A 23573-nucleotide genomic window follows, 5' to 3' on the forward strand; every position below is an offset into this window, starting at 1 on the left:
AATAATGATAAAATTATAAAAAAGGTGATTGTCTATGTTTTAATATAATATAAAATCAGCACTTTCAAAACACAATTCTCAATTTTTACATCACAACTCACAATTATTCCTTGAAATTCAAAATCACCACAAACTATAGAAATGTACCAAAAGTTGCATATTTGCAACAACTTTCTAAACATTATTTTATTTCTATTTAAATTAAAAAGTGGCCTATATTATAATCATAGATGCTTTCAAACAAGAAAAACTTACTACATTATTATCATTCATCATAAATTGATTTTATTTGATTTAATTTATATTAATGATCTTCAAGTTTTAGATTTTAACAATATAATAATAAAGTGAAATTGTTAAAAGGTTGCTTGTATATATTTTGATATAATGTCTGATTTTTCCCCTATTATTCTGCCTAAAGATCTTGACTTAGTTGATTGTACACTAATTGTATTATAATATAAATGAAATATTCTCAACTTTGAAGATTGTGTTTATTCCTCTTTTCATTGTAATTATATTATTTCAATTTTATTCTTGATACAAAATATACAATAAGTAATTATATAAACTAGAAATTACAAAAGAAGTGTGCTATGGATAAAAATGGTAAATAAAAGAAATTATGAATAATTTTTTTGTTACCAATAAATAAAATTAACATGGGAGGTTAAAAGCCTACAAATATTATTCATTCTCATACTAATAAGCATGCATGTCCAAGAAAACTATAATTTTTCAATATACATACTTTTTAAGTTTCTATTGATTCTAGAAATTTCAAATTGATGTGGCTTCATTTGTTATAAAAATAGAAGTTATTTATGATCAAAAACTTTTGCAGATGTCAATGGACCCCTAGTCTATTGGTGAAGTTGAATGGTTCTAAAAGAACTACCAGAGATGAGTCTTTCTGAGTGCAAATGCTGTAGAAATGATTTCTGCAGTCGAAAACTTAAAAAAAGATAGCTCGGGAGTATTTTCAAAAGATGTTTCATTACTGACAATACAAATTAGTTATGCAACACTATTTAGAGCACATGCAGTTGCGTAAAAGATAGCATCAAATCTAAAGAGAATAAAATCTTTCTAAAATATGTTGAATAATAAGATTCAGCCAGATTAGTTTGACCTCTTTCAAATTTAAAATCAAACAGACATTCTTTTTGGCTGGCCCCATATTCTCTGAATTAAGTAGCAAGCTTTCAAGGAGTCCCACAATTTTAAATTAAACAGTCTAATAATTTAAGTTCCAAGCTTGCTTGCCTTAAAGCAAGCCTTAACAGATTTTAATAATCTTACGAAATGAAATAGATGATGTAGAATTTTATCATGGATAAAATAAGTGCTGTATGGTACTCTGCATATTTCGTTATCAATGGTTGCCTTTGCAAGGGATTACTCAGACCATGTAAGTCATGCCAACTTGCAAAAGATTGGTGTGAGGCACACTTAGATTTGCAGTGCTTGCTCTGCAGTTCCTCCTCATGAATGCATAAAAATAGTTTATAGCCAGTTTCTTTATAAACCATGAGTTCTTTCTAGCCCTGACATCTCCATGGCCAACAAGATATACAACTCCTGATTCTTTAGCCTCTCTCAGAGATGAAAGGTCATATTCCAAACTGGGATCATCACTCGCCGACATGACACTTGTGGGCAGTGTAGATGAAGTACTAGGCCCTTGTGGAATGCTGCCTTCTTTGATTCTCTGGTCTGCCATTAATGGGGTCCTGAGGGTATCAGTGGAACCATTTGATCCTTGAGTATTCACTGATTCGTCATCAGAATCTATATTGAAATTGTCATTCTCAAGGGCAAGTTCTAGAGCCTCCTTGTGGAGAAACTTCTCAAGACTCTCAATTAGAAGTTCTTCAAAGCTCTGATAATGTTCCTTGCGAATATCTTTGTACCCATATCTGGCAATACACCGAAACATATGATAATCCTTTGGACAAAGTCTCCTGAACAGAAAGCGCTCACCTTGTGGGACAACAGGAACTGGCACATACTTTATACAGACAAATATTATTGTAGAATGTATTGCTGGAAGGCTTGTTAAAAACTGCCCAAAAACTGCAGGTACTCCTCGGACAAGTTCACTGTAGACCAACCCAATTCCTGGGACACGGAGGGTTCCAAGACTGGATCCTAGTTCTAAAATCAAGTCCATTGATATTTTTTGCCTCACTTCCGATTGATATTTGAGGACACTTCCATAGTTCCAAGTAAACATGACAATAAGGAACACAGAAGCAAAAGCCAATGGAAGCCAACCACCTTCACTCACTTTCATTAAAACTGCAGAAAAATAAATCAGTTCAATCGATCCAAAGAGAAGTGGAAAGCCAATTGCCAAGAATATGTTTATCTGCCATATGAGAACCATAACAAGGGTCACAAGTGTTGTTGTCACCATCATCACCCCCACCTCAGCAATACCTGCAATCAAATGAGAATAATCATAAGAAGAGCAACATCAAGTCCTCTTCACAGTAACCAATTCATGCTGACAGCCAAACAATAAATTCTTTGTAGTTCTAAATAAACAATTCGGAAATGCTCTGCTGACAAATAGCCAAACCCTTGTTTTCTTCTTACTAAATCAACCTGAAATGTAAAAATTTGCATCAGAAAATAGCGAGTATTTATGCTACTCACCATATGCATTTGATATCTCGGTGGTGCTTCTAAAAGTAGCACATACTAAGACACACATTATCATTAGGAACCAGTTGATGACAGGAATGTAGATCTGACCCATAAACCGCTTTGATGTGTGAATTATTTTTAGTCTGGGAAAGCAGCTTAGGGCCATCGACTGTTTAATACATGAAAATGTTGCTGAGATCATTGCTTGACTTGCAATCATGGCAGCAGCAGTAGCTATCACAAAGACTGGCCAGAAAAGACCATCTGGGGAATCATGTAATCAAGGTAAACATATCAATAAAAATGAGATTAAGCAATATGATTTCTAAAGAAGGCAATCAATAAGATAAAAGTAACTCAATATCTACTATCAACGGCATTTTTCACATTATTTTCGTAAATATTATATGCACACTTTCCAAAGCTTCTTTCCCTGATGCAAAGAGACATTGACTCAGCAAATGTTGTAAATGGCAAACCCTTACCTGGAATTGAAGCATAAAACGCTCTGTCTGCCTTAGTTGGATTTTTCATTAGGTATGCTGCCTGACCCATGTAAGCCAACATTAGGCATGGGAACACTACAAACGTGAAGGCTATCTGCAGATGGCAACTCTATATCAATCATCATAGTGGAGGATTGAAACAATGACATTATAATAGTTATTGTGCAACTTTAGTTCAGGTTCTATTCAAATTCAAACAAAGGAAGAATATGCTACTAGAATTCAATGTATACAGAAACGTCTAAGCTTTACCTGGATGGATCTTACTGAGAAGTGACCCAAATCAGCAAACATTGCTTCAGCTCCTGCAAATGAGCCAACATGTCTTCAGCTCCAATACAGCTGTTCATGAATGTGGATAGGTCTTATATTATTAAGAAATAGCATGTCATGCATTATTTATATTTATCAGCTCCAAAAGATCCCAAGTAGGAAACTCCAGAAATATTTATCACTTCACTAATCCAGAGAACTTAAAAAACTAGTTGATTAAGATCTTTTCTTTGAGAAGTGTAATAGCAACAAATTTTAAATCACCTCAAATCAATGTTACATTTTAACCATTATTTAATCCATACAGAGACTTTCAATTGAGCCTGACTACACCAATTGAGCATGTGATGCATTTAATTTTTAGGCATTGACTTGCTAGTGCCGAACTTATATTAGTCATTAATCGACAAGACATGGCCTCTAAGTTACCGGGTTCGGACCTTGCCACCCGGGTTCAGGTCCGGATTCGCGTGGGTCCAGATTTGCATCCGGGTTCGTTGTGGGCCAGGCGGACCCACAGTCCCAAATCCGGACCCTGCCCAAACCTGCAGCGAACCCAGGCGGACTCACGGCAAACCTGAAGGACCCGCAGTAGTAGGGTCCAAAAAGTGAAATAAAACTTGAAAGAATTATTATTTTGATATTTTTTTATGCAACCCTAAAAGAAGCCTAATAAAAAACATTTCACTGATCTAATCTCTCATTTGGTCTCTCATTTTGGTGAGCCCATTTTGCAAGTTTGAAGAGGCGGTCTAGGATCTAGCTAGAATTACCTTGCTAGATGTTGAGGAGGATGATAGAGCAGCATCTGGGGCTAGTGGAACCAGATTGGGTTCCAATGATGAGGATCTAGATATAGTTGCAGCCAGGGATGAAGCCATTGATCCTTCGTTTTTTGATGACCCATTTGACTCTTGAAGGGCATTTGATACTATGATCACTAATAAACTATTAAAACACTTGTCATTTATCAATATGTTTCAAACTTTAATATTTGATGAACTAGTCTATGTTTTGAAATTTCATTTTGCAATTTAGTAATTCAATGTATGATTTTCTTTACAATCATGAACATAGATCAATGAGCGAGTATTTAATGTTTATCTTTGACATTTGGCATTGATCAATGATCAACATATATTCATACTATGAAATGACTTAGTTTTGCAAATATGCATGTTTCTCTTATATATATAGACACACAAACCCACCCACCCAAGTACCCAAATGGGAAAAAAAAAATTGCCCGAACCCATGAACCTGAACTTGAATCCAAGTCTATCCACAAACCCAAATTGGCAACTTAGCTTGGCCTGCGTGGTGTTATGGCAGCTGTGACAATCCAGATCCAAACCCTTCTCTCTATTATTTCTTTTCATTTTCTAATTAAGGGAGTTGAACTTATAGTCTTTTTTGATGAGAGTGTTTAAATTACAATTTTCTTTAAAAATAATATACCCCACTTTTATATTAGTAAAAGTGAATAGTGGAAGTCCATTGCTTGGAAGTTAATGAGTTTTGAAATCGCTCTCAAAGTGTAACATTCCCTAATTCAAGGTCTTAACTAACAACCAGTATATCATAGAGATTCAATAACTACTTCATATTCATGAGAAGGCAATTATAACAGTTATGTTCATGTGAATGAGATTAATGGTTACAATCAGTTTAATGGAAATTTCATAACTAACAATTGATAGCATCATCAATGAATCTAAATAAAGAATTTAAGGTTTACATGCCCTAAATTTTGAAACTGAAATCCGCCTAGGGCAACATCTACAAAACTCAGATTAATCCACAGATACCACTTAGGGCATGAATATTTATACCCCTATATTGTAAAGACAAATACCATTTAGGGCATCAAATACCACTGTATCACGATGAAAGATACCATTTAGGGCATCAAATACCACTGCATCATCCCTTTTCTTTCTATTGCTAAGGCAATAACATATAGTTAGAAGATATGTTCATATTTTCATTATTCACATAAATGAAAGACAAAAATGACAACCACCAGATAAGCCTATCTCATGCATACAGATACATTTCATGTTCAATTGGAAAATCGACTAATTTTACTGCTTACCAACTACATTGACGAGAAAAGTAGATTTCATTGAAGAGAATAACTGATTCAACGATATAAATCAATCTATCATATCCTCACTTGAAATTTCGAATATCATAAAAGTAAAATACTCGTTACCAAAAGATATTGGATACTGATCGTATCTCTATCTCGTGCAAGCCTCGGCATCTAGAGAAGAGGAGAAGCATTGACATAGGCTTAACCTCCCAACTGCAGACCTTATCATATCCCCACACAATCTCTTATGAGAAAGGCCCTCCCTACTCCGGGTTAGGCTTGAGGCACTATAGTCTAGCCATACGAGCATACCGGTGTTAGAGTGTCCGCTCAGCAACAAATAAGGTTGAGGATATACCTCCACCAACCTTCTCTTTGTCAATTGGCACCACCGACCTCTTTATAATCCACTTAGGCAAGCATGCCTCAAATCTACCTTGGCGAAGGATTTAGATGGGCAAGTGAACAACCCAATCACGCTTGCTCGACTTGATAACTGAGTATAAATTGAACAATCATGAGCTGACTTGGATTTAGCAACTTCTTTTAAAGATGTTCATGCATTTGAATTCTAATCATAGTTTGTTTTTCCCTTGCAAGATTCCTCTCCTCTTCACCCTTCCACACCGACTTTACTAGCCTTGGGTGCATCCCAAGAGACTGTTATTAGTAATGAGATATTTTATCACATGGTCTCTTTTAAATACCTTTCTGATTCTTATGCAGCTGGTATACAACAAATACTAGTGAGTAAGTCAGAATATCATAACATAGGATTCAGATTTATACAAGATTACTTCATGCATAATATAGCAAAGAACATGTTATGGGAACTATGATCCGTCCCTATGTAGTTATCATGCAAAGATTGGAATTATAAGAAAAGAACAAAGCTCGGGTTCAATTACTATGGTGACCCATGGTTGCAGACCATGGTATTTGCAGATTATATTAATGAATCATCATTCGTTTGATAGCAACAAAACTTGATACTTATGGGAGTCATAACTATGCTGAACCATGGTTGTGTTGTAGACTATAAACAGGACTATCCTCTACCAATAGCAATAGATAATTATTTGTATTGGAAAGAAGTAAAGTATTGAACAATCCATGACCTGTAAAACAATATCAATCAGCCTTTGTGGAGATAGATCCTAATATATGCTTCACCCGCGTAACTTGATGCTCAGTCCTGATATGTGCTTCACCCACGTAACTTGATGCTCAATCCTGATATATGCTTCACCCGCGTTACTTGATGCTCAATCCTGATATATGCTTCACCCGCGTTACTTGATGCTCAGTCCTAATATATGTTTCATCAACGTTACTTGATGCTCAATCCTGATATATGCTTCACACACGTTACTTGATGCTCAGTCCTGATATATGCTTCACTTGCATTACTTGATGCTCAGTCCTGATATATGCTTCACCCACGTTAATTGATGCTCAATCTTGATATATGCTTCAATGCTCAGTCCAAGGTGCCAATATAGAGAAGAAAGAATAGGGAAGAAAATAGAAAAGAAAATATTGAACTCTTGGTTTAGAGATGCCACTCGATAATAAGATGATGGTGCTATATTCGAGCCACCTGCAGCCTCAGGTGATTTATGGTTTCACAATGATTGGTTAAAAGGAACATCGGTTACAAGAAGGTTTCGAAAATTCAAATATTTAAAAGATGAGTGCCAACTTGAAGGTGGCCACCACTCATCGATAAGGAGTTATAAAGATTATATTTCCATGGTTTAAAAACAAAATGAAACATATATATATATATATATATATATATATATATATATATATATATTAAGCCATCATGCTATTGTATTATATCTATAATTGTACATATATATATATATATACATATATTTATATACGTGTGCGATTTAGAGAGTACTATATCATCTTAAAATGGAAGCACTTCCATGTTAAGAGTGTTTAGCCCTCCGAGTAAGTGGGTTGGGGTCATGTCAAGCGCCTTGAACAGGTCTTTGCATGGATCTGGTTGTTTTCCCCCTATTCTGCTTCTCTCTCTCTATTTCCAACCTCTTTTTGACAATTTTCTCTGTGAAACTAAGGACTTTGACTTTCTAGGTCAAGGATGACCTGAAGGGTCAAGGTTGACCTTGACCTTGAACTAGGTCAAGTACAACCTCAACCCTAACCTAGGGCAGGGTCGACCTCATCCCTGACCCCAAGTCCAATTTTCAAGTTCCGAGAGTTTCGAGATGTCAAGCTTCAAAAAGTTCCATTTTCCCGCTTTTGGGTTGGTTGTTTTGGGTTTTGGAATGTTAAACTCTTAAATTGCATTTAATCTAGGTGCATTTAATTCTCCAATGTTGGCCTTCTTTTAAAGTTTGTACCCCAAATCTTTATATAAGGAAGCCTTCTTCCCTCATTTTGGACACACTTTCTATGAACCATTATCTTGCGCATTCATTATTCTACGAAGTGAAGATCTACTATCTAAGGGCATAAGACAAGAAGATATATCAGATGATCCATTATCAAGCATTCAAGCATTCAAGTATTCAAGATCCAATTCATCAAGGAGATCCATCGTTAGCCATTAAAGGATTCAATCTCTATGGAGCCCTCTTGTTGAAGATTTCTCCATCCACATTCATTCAAGTCTTTTACTATGCAAAGATCCATTCAAGAGTGGTGTTGAAGATTTAATACCATTGATTTGAGACATCCTACATTCATTTGGAGCATCCGTACTTGTGGATTCAAAGATTCGAATCCTCCACAAGGATTTCAACATAAGCAAGGTGAATAGTTTCATTTACTTTGTTTATAAATATTACAATTTCAATTACATTTCAAGGGTGATTCCAAACTAAGGTTTGACAAAGGCAAACCCCACACCCAAACCAAAAAAACATTTTTCTTGCAGGTACAGGTGCAAGACAGCAAATTGGAGTTCAGATTTGGATATCCTTTTTGCCGAACTTTTAGGATCCCCGAACAGAATTTTCGTCGAAGCGGTGCAAGTCAAGGTCAAGTTTTTGGGGTAAGATTGTACCCCGCTATTTGGGTCAAGGTCAACCTACCCTCAAAAGGACAAATTTTTTATGGCCTTTCTTTGTCTCGGCATTTCCAATCCAGAGTAGGTTGCAAAATTCCCCAAAACTGTATGCAAACATCAGAAATCAGCATTTTCCAGATTCACTTTACTTTGAGGTTAGTACTTGTCCTCACTCCCTCTTACATTTATGAGGCCATCAGATCCATGAGATGCAGCAAAGCAGCGGATCAAGAGGGGTTCCAAGCTGAAATCTTCAAGTTTGGTGCCTCCATTCTAGGCCCCTATCTCTCTATACTCTTTAGTAGGGTGGTTTGTACTGGGTTTTTGATTTCTTGGTCCAGGCATCTGATTTACCCAATTCGTAAGACCGATCCTATCTCTAACCCTGGGAATTATATGACTATTATGATCGGGCACACATTTGCAAAACTATATGCTACAGCACTCAATGCTATGTTATCTAGAGAGCTTGACAGGAAAGCTTGTAGAGCTAGAGGTCAAGCTGGTTTCCAAGCTAACTACCAGACAATGGATCACATTTTCACTTTACAAGATATTATTGAGGAGGCTAGACACAGATCGGAGAAAGTTTACTACTACTTTGTTGATTTTCACAAGGCTTTTGATTATATTCCTAGGATGGCTTTATTTTAGAGGTTTCAGGAGATTGGGATTTTCGAGATGTTACTAACTGCTATCATCAGATTGTATGAAACTATAGTGGGCAGATCCAAGACTCCTGATGGATTCTCACTTCCGATCCATAGCATCATTGGGCTTAAACAAGGCTGTCCTCCCTCTCCCACTTTGTTCGGTTTGTATATTGATGAGCTTGAGGATTTCCTTTTGAAATCTATACTCCTAGGGGATGGCTACTACTTACACCAAGTTTTGATCTCCATTCTTCTTTTCACGAATGATGTGGTTCTTCTTGCTTCTTCTCCAGAGAGTTTGCATAGGCTTCTGGATGGTTTGGCTTCCTTTTGTGTTCAGAGACAGCTAGCGGTTAGCCTGGGTAAGACTCGAGTTATGATCTTTAATTGCATAAAGACTTCTCATCTTCACTTCTTTTTTCAGGGATAGGAGATTGAGATGAAATTCTTCTTATATGAATCTGGGATTGAAGTTTTATAGGCCCCGCTTTAGTATGAGACCAGTGATACAGTCCAAAGTTAGTAAGGGCATGGGTTCTCTTGCTATGCTGGAGAAACAGTGTTTCAGACACCATTTCCAGGATACTTCATCCAAGTTATCCCTCTTGGACTCCCTTGTTCAGCTGACTGTTCTTTATGGCTCAATGGTTTGGGGGCCTTCTCTCCTTGGTTCTGACTGGGCCTCGATCGAGCGGGTTCAGACATTGTTTTTATGGCGCATTATTAGATGCCACAGGTTCACTCCTCATAGTATCATTTTTATTGAGTTTGGTGCTCATCCCTTCAATCTTGCGGCCATATTTGATCTAATTTGGTTCCTCCATCGCCTCACGATTTTGCGAATTCGGTTGGTGAACGTAATAGATATTCCTACCTAACATATTGTTCTTATGTTGCTACTGCGAGTTCTGATACTAGTTCTCATGCTCGTTGTTGGTATGTACAGGCTTCTTCTCTGCTGAGTTCAATTGGGATTGATATTGATTGTCTCCCTCCTTATCAATTCTCATTGAATGCCCCTACTCATCTCCTCCCTTCTCAACAGGAATTAAATGAGCATGTCAGACCTAACATTTACAGACTATATTTTCACTACCTAGACTAACCCTCATGGTGGCTTACGTCCGAGGATGGCCTTCTATGCAGAGCATTTTCTAGAGATTAGTGATGGGATTATTGTCCATCCTAGTTACCTTTCTCGACGGTGGAGTCATGCCCTTCGTATCTCTCTGGGGTCTTTCAGAGTTGGTTCTCATTGTCTTCGTGCTTAGACCGACCATCATATTGATAGAGGAGAACGAATCTGTAAGTTGTGTACTTTAGTTGAAGTCGACACGAAGACTCACTTTATTTTCCGTTGCCCTATCTTTTATGAGATCAAAGGGAGATTTTATTGTTTGTTTCAAGACTGCTTTTCTCTTTTGTTGATGTCAGTGTTTGTACCACTACATAACATATTAGCAATTGAATATCTGATACAGGGTATCAAATACACAATTCCTCTCTTGAAAAGCTAATACTTATGCGGACATAAGCAAGAACTCCAGTGTTCCTTACACCTGTGGATACTGACTCAATATATCGATGTGATTCGCTGATAATCATGTAGGCGGCCTTACACTATTTGTTTGAGGATGACTTGGACTTTGGTGGAATGATGGTGATGGTGATTCGGTGTGAATGATAGACAATGTTCATGGAGAAGGTGATGGTGATGGAGGGTGAATGTTCTTATGACTTACGGCTTCCTAACTTTCCTCTTCAAAACTCCAACTCCTAATTACTTGCTATTCTATTTCTACTCCTATGAATGGACGATTAGTAAACGGACGGGGATGGAATCTAATGAAAGTAAATCAGCGGCTCTACCCCCATAGATGCAATGAGTCAAAGGAAAGTGAACTAGTTTACCACACAAGGCTTCCCACCAAGCCGCTAGGATGCCAGTGGCCTGGTTATAAATCTCTATCAAACATCTACTAATACTACCATGCAACTATCCATCTACTCTTTATCTTACTTAGAAACTCCTTGAAACGAAACTTACTTTAACAACTTCAAAATAAAAATCTTATTCTAATTAGTGGAAGTAGAAACCATGCAACAACACCAAAAGCACTTAATCACCATGCAAGTCACAACAATGAGAAAGAAAAGCGATTTTTTGGCATTATCTTTGCAACAATTTTCTTCCACCATTACAAATGAGAGCAAATGGCCTTATATAGAGGCCAAAATTTACAACCGACGGTAGAGATAAAGAGGCAAAATCAACGATCCAAATTAGATCCTAGAAACCCTAATTAGGGTTACCAACCCATCGGCCAATGAGAAGATGCCACCTCGTCAATGAACCAATGAAAAAAGGAAAAGTGGTAACCAATGAGAAGGCACCAAAATGGTTGCCAATCAGAATTAGACACTTGTCATATCCAAGGAGGAGGAGAAATTGCCACTTGGGCTTACATCAAATGATCTAATATAAATCTCCCTTTTTCTTTCATTCTTTTAGCTAAGGCAATGAACTTAGCTAGCCTTTCGTTGACTTCCTCCATGGGAGGGCAAGGTGTTTGCTTTATCTTGAGCTCAGTTGATTTCATCATGCTGCCTCCTGCTTGTAGTGTCTTCTCATGGTCTTTCATCATGTTGCCTGTTGCTTGTAGTGTCTTCTCATGGTCTTTCTCATACTCTTTTGCGTATCCAATAAAGGCATTGAGGGAGGAAAGGGTGCCCAAATGTTTCTTCTTGATAGCAACCCTTCCTAACTCATCCAATCTTGATCCAAGCCTTGTCTCATTGATTTCCTCTTCTCTAATATCCTCAAAATCAAGTGCCACCCCAACGTCGCTCATCATGGTTGAAATGGAGTGTCAATGCTTGGGCTATGATGTGCAACTGCATTTTGTATCTCCTCGAGTGTTCTCAATCTGGTAGTCAAGGAAACAAACCAAGACTCTACCATACTCAATCCTCCTTCATCAACCAATTTGGCCCTTTCCAAATATTTCTCTAGTAGCCCAATCAACGCCTGTAGCCTGGGAATAGCTAAATCCTTGACTGGAAGGAAATCCTTCCACTCCTCTTCAAATACTCTAAATTTATTTCTAATAGTCACTAATGACCGGAATGTTGAGATAAAGGGAGGCAAGAAATTTTGCCCGTCTTGGATTATATCATGGATCCAATCCCTGACTTCATGCAGCTGAGCCGATACCTCTTCTATATTGCTCCCGCTATCTTGAGGAAGGACTACTTGGTGCAACTATTGGATAAGCTGGCAATCTCTCCAATATTTGTTCTCGGCCTCCAACTTTATGATCCTTTCATTTGCCTTCCTTAACCTTTCTCTGATTGAAACTATACCCTCCTGGATCTCCTCACATTCCATGTCATCTATGTTTCTTCCCAAGTTGTGCTCTACTATTTCATATTCTTGAGCTACAATCTCATCCAATGCCTTGTTGACTGTTGGTATAGCAATCTGAACCTTTCAGTGACCATCATTGTCGCTCTTGATTACCTTTGCCACCGTTTTTGCCATTTGTTTCTAGTTTTCGCTATCACCTTTTTCTATTAATCCTTGGATGTCTTCAACCGTTCGAGCAGTACTACCTTGTCTTTTGGCATAAACATTTGTCTTAACCATAGTGGTGCGATGCATCTCACTAAATTTGGATTTGGTTTGACTAACAAAACATCACCAACAGCCTCAGACTCCTAACTTATTTCCTCAATATCAATTGGCCCATCTTCTTCTTCACCAGTAACTGCCATGTCATCTCCATGTTGGTTTTCTAAGAGAAGAGAGTACTCGGTGCTATCACTGTAACCACTTGATTTTGAATCAGAGCTCACTTCAACCGTGGTCCTTTGTTCACTCGTGTTATCTTCTTGACCTCTAGCCTCAATTATGCTTTCCCTTGATAGTGTTGCATGTTGTTTCTTTGCTGGAGGTCCCGGATGTTCTTTGCTTTTCTCAAACTCCAAAGCTCTCTTCTTGCTTCTAACTATTTCTTGTTGCCAGCTACTTCCTTCACCTTTTTGTTCAACTAATTCTGTTGGACCCTCTTTTGGCTTCATCTCCTCATAATTAAGCTGCATCTTTTGACTTTGTAGTCTCCTTAATCTTTCGTTGTACCACGACTCGATGTGCAAATCAACTGTCCTTGTAACTACCTCTAAGGAAGGATCCTGATGATCATCCCAATCTACTGGATTCAACTCGGTTCCCTCTACTGTAACATAACCTTCTCTCAACACATCTCCATCATCTTCTAGTTGATCGAGAATATCGAGGCCTCTCTATCTAATATCTCTCATCATGTTCACCGACAATGAAAGCTAGCTTTCTCACATGAAAGTCATCCTTGGCATTGGCCCAAAAGTCTTCTATAGTGGGAACATGTTTAAATGCATTTCCGTGAGATACCTTGATAAGACCATTAGGATCAAATCCTTGCCTTGCTCTGTACCATCTTAGATGATACCATTCCAATTCCTTCTCCGCAGCTGCAAAGGTGACACGACTGGGGCAACTATCATTACCAATTCCGAATGAGAAGGTAATCCCTATCTTACCCTCGAGTTTCATTATTCTGTCATAATGCTCAAGTTGCCTAGCCAATTCCATCAAAACTACCTTGTCAGGTAGGTATCTTGGAAGCCTCTTGGGACAAACCGTGCTTCCTACTATTCTAATGTATGTGAATTGCGGAAATTGGATGAACCAACTCCCATATTTCTTAATCTTCGTTTCTGCTTCCGATGAGAGCCTCTTAGCAGGTGTCCTTTGTAGTACCCTTGCTGTCTTCATGGAAAAGGCGTCACAAAACATTTTATAATCTTTGTTGTTGTGCAAATGAAGTTGTGAATAGCATTCATGCACCAAATATTGCCCCGGCCCATTGCCAATTTCTCCTAAGGCCTTAAATTCAGGGTTTTTATACAATCAAGCAATCAGATAGCATAGATAGAACCCCATGTAGAATTGTTTTTGATTCTGTATGGTTCTAAGTTGCAACTCTAGATTCTTGCTTATGATCCTAGCCCAATCAAATCTTATTTTTCCTTTTTCAATTTCATCAATAAAGTACATCCAATTTTTTAATTGCATACCTTGAGCTAGGCCCATGATCCAGCTGAGAAGCACAAAAAGATCTCCATATTCTGATTTGAAGTCTACCACAAGGAGCCTCGATAATCTGGGGACTCCCTTCTTTCCTTCGTGTAGCCAATCCTGTTTTAGATGCATGAAATAAGCCTCCTAGTTATCTTGAAATGACTTGGTCGCCTGGTCAATCATTACTACTGTCTTATTTTTGTACTAAGGGATGTTAAATGCTTCTTCAATCATCTGTCCACCGATGTTGACCAACATTCTCTTCCCATCTTCAAAAATGATGGATTTACTAATCAAATCAAACCTGGATGCACATTCCATAACCAATTCTAACCAAGGCAAGGTAGGAGGGAAGGCTGTTGCATGTACAATTCCACTCTTGTAAATCTTCTTCACCATGGGGGATTGTCCTTCCTTTAGTCTGTCCTTTACCTGTATCATGTTCACTGTACCGATATTCGAATCAGTAATTTGCCTCATTTTTTTGAAGGAGGTGGTTTTGGGCATCATATCCTCTTTGTTTTTTTTAGTATTTGTTCCCTTAGGGTTCTTACTTGCACTAACATCTACCATCCTAAACACTTATTTCTGCCCCTTCGTTCTAAGTGATATAGACTACCCTTATCGATCTCCAACCTTCTTTCTATCGATGGATTCTAACTTATTTCTGCCTTGCCAAGTCCTATCACTACACTTATTAATCTCCAATCTTCAACCTAGGGGTGGGACTACCATTTATTTTTGCCTCTTCGTTGCCTTAGGATGGACTACACTTATATCTCTCAACTTCATTCCTAGGGTGGTCTAGCTTATTTCTGCCTCGCCAAATGTCCAATCATGGATTCTACACTTATCTCTCCAATCTTCAACCTATAGATGGGATGATGAAGTGGTAGATAATGAATGCAAGAAGAACCAAAAGAAACAAAACTAGACAAGAACAAAGAACGAAATCTGCTTAAGGACCACCTTTCAACTCTAGAATGAATTGAATTCACTTTTACCAATAGCCGGGTCTTCTTTGAAGTTCGAATCAGACCTAAGAATTTCAAGCCTTTTGCCAATAATGATGCCCTAGCTAAAGAAATCAGAATTCAATCCTCTTGAAATTGCCCATGCATGTGCCCAAAAAAATCAGACTTAAATCATATATTTCCTTTACCAAACAATACTGTCCAAATCTGATGCAAAATCGCAGCGCCTCAAGAAAATCAGACCTAGGAAGAAATCGCCAAGAAAGAAGTGCAGATCTGCCCTCAAAAATCGCCAAACATGGAAAACTCTGTCCTAGAAACAATTCGCTAAGGCCTTGAAATCTGCTCCAAGCATACAAATCTGCTCCTTCAAAATCGCTAAGTCTGATAATGTTCTCCGTTTGCAAAGAAAAATCGCCAAAAATGGAAGAAGGCTGCCTCAAAATCGCCAAGGAAACGAAGAGACCTGCTTGTGGAATGAGAAATGAAGGGGGAAGCCCTTTATACTCAACTCTACACTCTCCTCCTAGCCCTGGGAGAGAGAGAAAATTTTAATTAGTGCACAATTCTGGCCCAGATTAAATGCCAAGCTAAAAATTAATTTTGCCATAGTGAATTTTGCATTTTTAATTGCCGGTTAAGACCAAAATTGCAAAAATAAAATTAATAAAACCTTGGAGATGCTAAAAATTTTCATTTAATGACGTCTTAGTAATTAAAATATAATTTAAAATCGGATTTGGCAAGCCAAAATAAAATTTTGCAATTTTAATTCACCAATTACTTAAAAGACTTTAAAATCTTCAAAGCGAATCTAACCTATTCAATGCCACTTTTTGCAATTTAATCCAAAATCGATTTTGCAATGCAATTTTAATTTTTTAACAAAAATAAATCATTTCTCTAGAATCTAAAATCTATTTTTCTAATTCAATTTCACCATTACAAAATCAATTTTTTCCCAAAAATTAAAATTTCCCGAAACAATTAAATCTAAAAAGATTTATTTTTGAAATGCTAAAGATTACATAATTACATCTAGTTTTCAAAATAAAACCGTCTAAGTCCCAAATTTTGTAAATTTATCTTGCCAAGTATAGTCAAAATTATCGAGAAAATGTTGTCTTTGAAATTTGTTCGGCCTAAGGATAAAATTACCAGTTCCGAAAAATCAAGTTAAAACCAGGTAAAAAACAAAACTAACCTCCTCCCCCTTGACCCGAAGGTGTCCAAGACGTAAAATTTTCTAAAATCGAAAAAAATTTGAACAACTTCAAAAAATTTATTGTCAAGACGATCAAAAAATGGGGGTCCCCAAAATTTGGGGCGATGATGTGAAAACTTCACAACATCTTTCAGCTTTCTTCAGTTATTGTGACCAGCAGTGTCTAGCGCTCTATCTTCAGGAGGCCACTCTACTTCGTAATAGTACTTTATAGTCATTACTTCCTCACCGACTTACCTCTGATCAGTTTATTACTGCCTTTTTCGCACCCTTATCTCCTTTACGAGGTGTGAAAAAACCGTCTAGTTCTATCAATTCTACTGGTCATTCCAAATCTCTTAGACCCCGCAGCGGTCTCTTACGTCAACGACAATCCTCTATGAGTTCACAGGGACAATTCAGGGCTCTTCTCCACTCGCAATTATATCCTTTTGTGACTGATTTCTTTTTCCAAAGGAAGGACTCCTAGTCTTTGCCTTGGTCTGTCTCTTTTTCTTGTTTCTTGTTGTTCACTTTTCTCGGACACCATTTGGTACTCCTACTGTTGTCAGTTGTCTGTTTCTAAACTCTTGGTTCTATAGACCTTTTGTGGTCTTTTGTTGGACATTATAATCTTATCTTATATATTTTATTCAAGATTTCAAGTACATACTTTGTATAGTAGATTATAGGATTTCCTCCTTTCTTCATATTCGTCATTGTTTGATTCATTTGTGCATTGATCACTTCCTTGTGGTTAATCAAATTGGATGATTCCTTTCAGGAATTTGGGTTAAGTCCTATATTCCCTCTCACATCATATTCATATTCCATTCTATCTCATACACCTCCATTCATTATATTTCTTTATATTCAAGTATGTATAGTTTATTTCTAACATTATATTCTCTCTATATACACACGTGCATATATATGTGTGTGTGTGAATTTATAATGTCAATCACTTGGTCTCAAAATGAGAGAGGTAATAGTTCTTATCATGATATTAAATGTTTAATGTTATAAAAGATTGACTAAGTAGCTCATGACTGTCCAAGGTGTACTTTGTTGCCTAGCCATTAAATCCTTCATCAAGGTAGTTTGAGTCCATACCTGATGGTCTGACGATGGACTAAAATGGTGCCCCATTCCTTGATTTACCATTTACCAATGCTTTCTCCCCTTCATCTGCTCCTGCAACCACAATTGCATATTTCCACAATAATAACAAGTTTCTCCATTTAAATTGAAATATCAAGAAACATAATAACTGACAACTATCACAACAGTTAAGAACCACTAACAATTATATTAAAATAAACAAGTATTCATAATGGATCAATTGATAAATCCTTTTCACATGAAATAAACGATTAACCATAACTTCCATTTCACAAGATCGATGACATTCAAGAGTTTTAACTAACCATTGCAACAGCTATAAGATTATTTTTAAATAGGTCAAAATTTGGGATGTAACACAAAGGTGTGAGGTTTGAAAGGTACATAGGCAAAATAAGCAATCTATGTAGAAACAAATTTTTGGACAAAAATTCTGTTTATTTTCATTTAATGTTTTGGAATTCGTCATCAGGATGAGGAATATATTTTAGTGTAATATGGCATATTGAAAGTTCAAAAAACTCAAAATAATGAAATTAAGTTTTAAGTACAAACTTCACAAAAATTATATTGATAAGTAGGACATGTTGCCCACAGCAAGTCAAATTGTGATATTGCTATTAGGATTCAACTCTGCATTTTTTGAGCCAAACTCATTGACCCATGTTTCACAAGTAGTAGTTTACAAGAACACATTTCTCATGAGAATGAATTGAAAACACACATTGCATCTAGGTGATTCTCACAGAGGTGAAGTAACGAGACTTCTCGAGAGGTCACCCATCCCAAACCACCCCAACTCGAGTGCACTTAAACATGGAGTTTCCTCCAAGGTTAAGCCGACTTTGATTGCAACTCGATTTGAAAAACCTTAATTGTTGTGCCTTACGAACCATTCATTAGATGGCCCCTTAAACTCATTAATTGGTAAGTAGGAAATATTTCCACTACAAGCCAAAATGTGATATTTCTACCAAAATTCCACTGTGTAGTTTTTTAGTCAAGCTTGTTGACCCATGTTTCATGAGGAATGGTTTACAAAAAACCATCTCTTCTGAGAATGAATGGAACACTCAACACTTATTGCATCTAGTTGATGCCCATAGAGGTGAAGCATCAAGGCTTCCGAATGAGTACAACACTTCACACTCATTGCATCTAGGTGATGCTCATAGACATGAAGCACCGGGATTTCTTGAGAGGTCACCCATCCCAGTACTACTCATGCATAAACATCCTTGTTTCATTGGCAATCTTGCATCGCCCCAAAAATATTTCCTATTGGTGTATTTGTTTACTATTTATTTGGACAGTTTTCTTGTAGTTTTGGGCTGTAATCAATCCAGCTGGCTCATTTTCTAATGGGCCTTATGGCGTGGTCTATGCATTATGAAAATCCTATGTATAGCTTCAAATTGTTGAATTTTAACCCAAAAATCAGATAAAGAACAATAACAAATAACCAGAAAAGATGCAAGAGACACAGAAATATCCTTGGAAAACCCTTCGAGAATGAAGGGACAAACCCAGGCACACACAACAAGAGATCATTTTATTGATAATGAAATCCAAGTGTACAATGTCTTTCGCTTGAAACGATATATATAACATAAAGAGAGACTCTTCACATTCCAACCAAAGGTCTCTTCAATAACTCTTTATTTTCAAATACAACTCTTCGTATTTCCATGCCTTAACACATGTTGTATGACACATGTCATTGTACTTAATAATACAATTTAATCACAAGTGTCCTTTTCAGCTAAGGGTGACTATGACAGAATTAACGCCCATAGAAAAAGATTTCTATGGCAACTACAAACTCCAACACTCCCTCATAGCTAGAGAGAAATCTTTAGCTGAACAATCACACAAGGCTGCAACCAAAATGTCAATGATAATATCTAATCACATAGATCCCATAAATTTCATGGAATCACTCAACATAAAAAACCTTGTAGGAAAGACAAACAATTTTCATAATGTTGTCATGGAATCTCTCAACATGGCACTAGGAGAACAATTTACTCATTGTTAATAATCATGGAATCACTCAACATGATAAATTTGTAATAATCTCAAGTAAGCCTTAATCACAAATTCCCCCTACGTGAAATGTCATGGAATCACTCAACATGATATCCAACTCCCATCACAGATTCTCTCTGTGATGTCATCATGGATTCTCTCCACATGATGATAACTCCCAAAGCGAGAGAGTTATTATAGCTGATTCTTACAATCTCATTTATTCACACAAGAATAGAGATAGGCATAACAAAACAAGACAATTCCATTTAAGTCTCAAATTTTACAAATACCACAAGCATCAAAAGCATATAGGAGAATGAAGAGGATTCCATACACACTCCCTCTTAATTATGAAGCCTCCCTCTGAAGCTTAAATCTCCCTCTTAATTAAAGCAACCTATTGCCTTTGTAGTTGCATCCTGCAATCAAGAGAGATATTAATTGCTCGTAAAATTAACTATGTTAGCTATTCCCAACTTGATATAACAATAATGGAATATTTATCTCTTTCAATGCGACATCCCAAAAAAAAATTAACAACTGAAACCCTAATAACCTGCCTTTACATAGAAGGAAAATGTATATTCCTGAAACAATCAGCCAAGACTATCACTATACTATCAATGAACAACAATCATACACATGATTATTAATCGTGATGCCTAAAGCAAACACGTCAGCTAACAGATATCTTAATATCTATAGGAAACAACATGGTTACTGTTCTAGATAGGATAAAGTATTACCACCTTACACTAGAATAAGCACCTCCTATATAACTCTGCCAATGCTAGAAAACACCAAGACAAGTCATCACTGTTACATCCCAAATTTTTAATCTTTTTAAATAATCTTATAGCCATTGCAGTGATTAGTAAAATTCTCGAATATCATGATCTTGTGAAATGAAAGTTATGGTTAACCGTGTTGCTTCATGTGAAAATGACTTGTTTGTTGTTCATTGTTATTTCAACTGAAAAAGAATGCTTATATTTCAACAAATTATTGGGTATGAGCTCTAACCACCTTGATGAAGGATTTAACGACTAAACAGCACGGAATGTGCCACCTTGATGAAGGACTTAACAACTAGACAACCCAAAGTGTACCTTAGACAATCATGAGCTACCCAGTCAGTTCTTAAAACAAGTAAATATTTAAATAACCATTTGGAAGAGAGGTGTTACCTTCTTTTGATTTTGTTGTGACTTCAAGTTGTCATCAGTATGTGAATCTATATATTGACACCATGGTATTTTAACACCTATAATTGCACCTACATGTATGGCCATATATACATACATGTGTGTGTATAAATAATATATAGTGAACCACATGATTTTAATTACACACACATGTATATATACATAGGCATAGGTGTACGTACAATCATAGGTGACATCAAATAACATGATGCCAATATATAATTATATTTTGTATATGCATCAACCTTTAGTAATTATAGTTATTTGTCTCTCATCAATTCCATAATATTGAGATATTGCCACCACCATATCAGTCATAATCTTCTTTTAAAATTTATTTTAAAGATTCATGAGGAGTTACTTTTGCTCGATGAAAGATCATGTCACACGACTCCTCTTTCTTGTAATAAAGGGAGTGTGCAGTATTATATGGGAGCATTTTGCAACAAAAGGGTGCTTCCTCGTTTTTGCACTTGTCTTCTTCATAATCATAAGAACTTTGAATTCGAGCAAAGATACATGCACAACATTGATATACCATTCCTCTTGTTGCATATGCGGCATTGATAAGCCTTCATTCTTGTTGCACTTTGGCACCATCAAACTGCAAGTAATCAGTGTTTGCTCAAAGACCAGTAAGCAAGCTTAAGACTGAGCTCTTGGTGACGTGCTGTAATCACCACGTGAGAATCAATATGCAAGTCATGCTGGCAGGTATTGAGGGGGGAGCGCCTGGGTAAACAACCTGTAAGGTCCTACCCTCGCCCCTTGCTATTTGGGGGGGGGGGGGGGGGATTGGTGTATGCAGAGGGATAATAAAGCAAAGCTAGCGAGGGGGTCGAGCTCTCTCCAGTCGAGCCCTTCCGCTACACTCAAAATGATGCACCTCGACCTATCAGTCTTAAGGTAGTAGCGCATTCATAATATCAAACACTTTTGTCGGTTGGCACTTTCATTCTTGTTTGTTGGAATGACCTTGCGGAGATTGAGCCTACCCCATTCCTATCCCCCCGACTAAAGAGTAGGGGCAACAGATCTTCCATTGTTCCGCTTCTATATGCATCCTGTCTTCTTTCAAACTTATCGATAATAATGAATATCTATACTGACATCCTGAATTCACGATCCATGGATTAAAAACATCAGTATTATTCGAAGGAATGATTAATGAATTAGAGTGAGCTATGTTATTTCTTTTTATGCTCTATTTTTGTATATGAGGCGATGGGTGTCATATAGACCCGATCAACTGTTTGCTTATTTTTTAACTTCTATTTTTTTTGTTTAGCAATCACAACGTGTGTATGGTGTACAACAAATATATATATATATATATATATATATATATATATATATATATATATATATAGAGAGAGAGAGAGAGAGAGAGAGAGAGTTTCCTAATATTACTTATGAGGTCTGACTTATACAATGGTATAGGCTATATACCATGGAGATAAGAATCAAACTCGAGAAAGGAATTCTGGTTTCTATAACAGAGATGCATTAGTATATGCTGAAACCTCCAAGGATACACCCTAGACCAAGAAGGTCAAGTACGGACGGGTGAGGAGAAGTACCCCTGCAAAAATAACTTAAATATCAGAACAAAAACCATTAAACAAATCAAAATTATACAAGTTGGGTCAGCTCATGATTGTCCAAATGTATGTATGTTCTGGTTGTCAAGTCAAGTGATGGCTGATTGGGCTTATACGTTGCCCATCTAAATCCTTGGCCAAGGTAGGTTAGAGGCATGCTTGCCACATTTGATCACCAAAGGTCTAGGTGCTAGCTAACAAAGGGGAGGTTGATGGAGCATATCCACTGCCTTATCTGATGCTTAGCTGACACTCACACCGGGATGCTCGGATGGCAGAACCATGGTGCCCTAAGCCTAACCCTGGGGTAGGGAGGGTCTTTCTCATAAGAGATTGTGTGGGGGACAAGTTAAGGTCCGTGGTTGGGAGGTTAAACCTATGCCAATGCTTCTCCTCTTCACCAGATGTCGCGGCTTGCACAACACATTATCAAATATCGATACTTGTATGATTCTTGAACTTGAGTATGCTCCCTCATCTTATTTTCATGTTATCCCTTGAAGTGTATATTTATTTCGTTATGCTCATTGTAGTATCAAATGATTATGGTAGAAGTAATTATGGAAGTTATATTAGTTTCTTTTCATGTAACTAGGAAAAGGATTGTTTCTAACTCTTGTTTACATTTCTTGTATATTGAACTCAGTTGTTAGTTTTTCTTTCTAATTGAAGTAACGAATATAACTGCTTTATGACATTTTGTTAAGAAGAATTGATTGATCTCTAGAAATAATCTTTATTTTTTCCAACATATGAGAAATTGTATGTTACATATGTTATCAAAGCATTGGGTTCAACTCTTCACCTTGGGCTCATCACTTAACCAAACTAGGAAAACTAAAAATACAGATTTAAATGTAGTAGGATGTATATCTGGAAGACTCCTCGGAAGAAAAACCTAGCATTCCATATTCTTTTATCTTCAATAAAGAACATGCCCAAGCATGATTATTCCAACTGAAACCCTAGCACAGGCCATGCCACGAATGAAGAAGGAAAGGGTCAAATGGACTTCTGCCAGGAAGGCACTACTAAGGGACAAACTTATCAAGGCATGGAATGCCCAGCAAACTGATCCCGTCATGATCTTTAGTA

General features: G+C 37.0%; 1 protein-coding gene across 1 annotated transcript in view; it reads right to left on the reverse strand.

Annotated features, from left to right (window-relative positions):
• Positions 1-1070: 1070 nt before the first annotated feature.
• The window catches only part of LOC149559182 (Potassium transporter family protein), a 77105-nt gene continuing 54602 nt past the window's right edge, over positions 1071-23573 (reverse strand). Inside the window, exons 6-9 of the mRNA XM_089833095.1 lie at positions 3411-3463; positions 3138-3252; positions 2662-2916; positions 1071-2442 (exon numbers count right to left, since the gene is read on the reverse strand). Of these exons, the coding sequence (XP_089689221.1) occupies positions 1403-2442; positions 2662-2916; positions 3138-3252; positions 3411-3463 (1463 nt within the window). The 3' untranslated portion in view covers positions 1071-1402. The remainder of the gene's footprint in view (positions 2443-2661; positions 2917-3137; positions 3253-3410; positions 3464-23573) is intronic.

The sequence above is a fragment of the Cupressus sempervirens genome, chromosome 5, assembly GCF_028749045.1.
Source record: "Cupressus sempervirens isolate cs-2001-9-10 chromosome 5, ASM2874904v1, whole genome shotgun sequence".
Taxonomy (NCBI): Eukaryota; Viridiplantae; Streptophyta; class Pinopsida; order Cupressales; family Cupressaceae; genus Cupressus; species Cupressus sempervirens.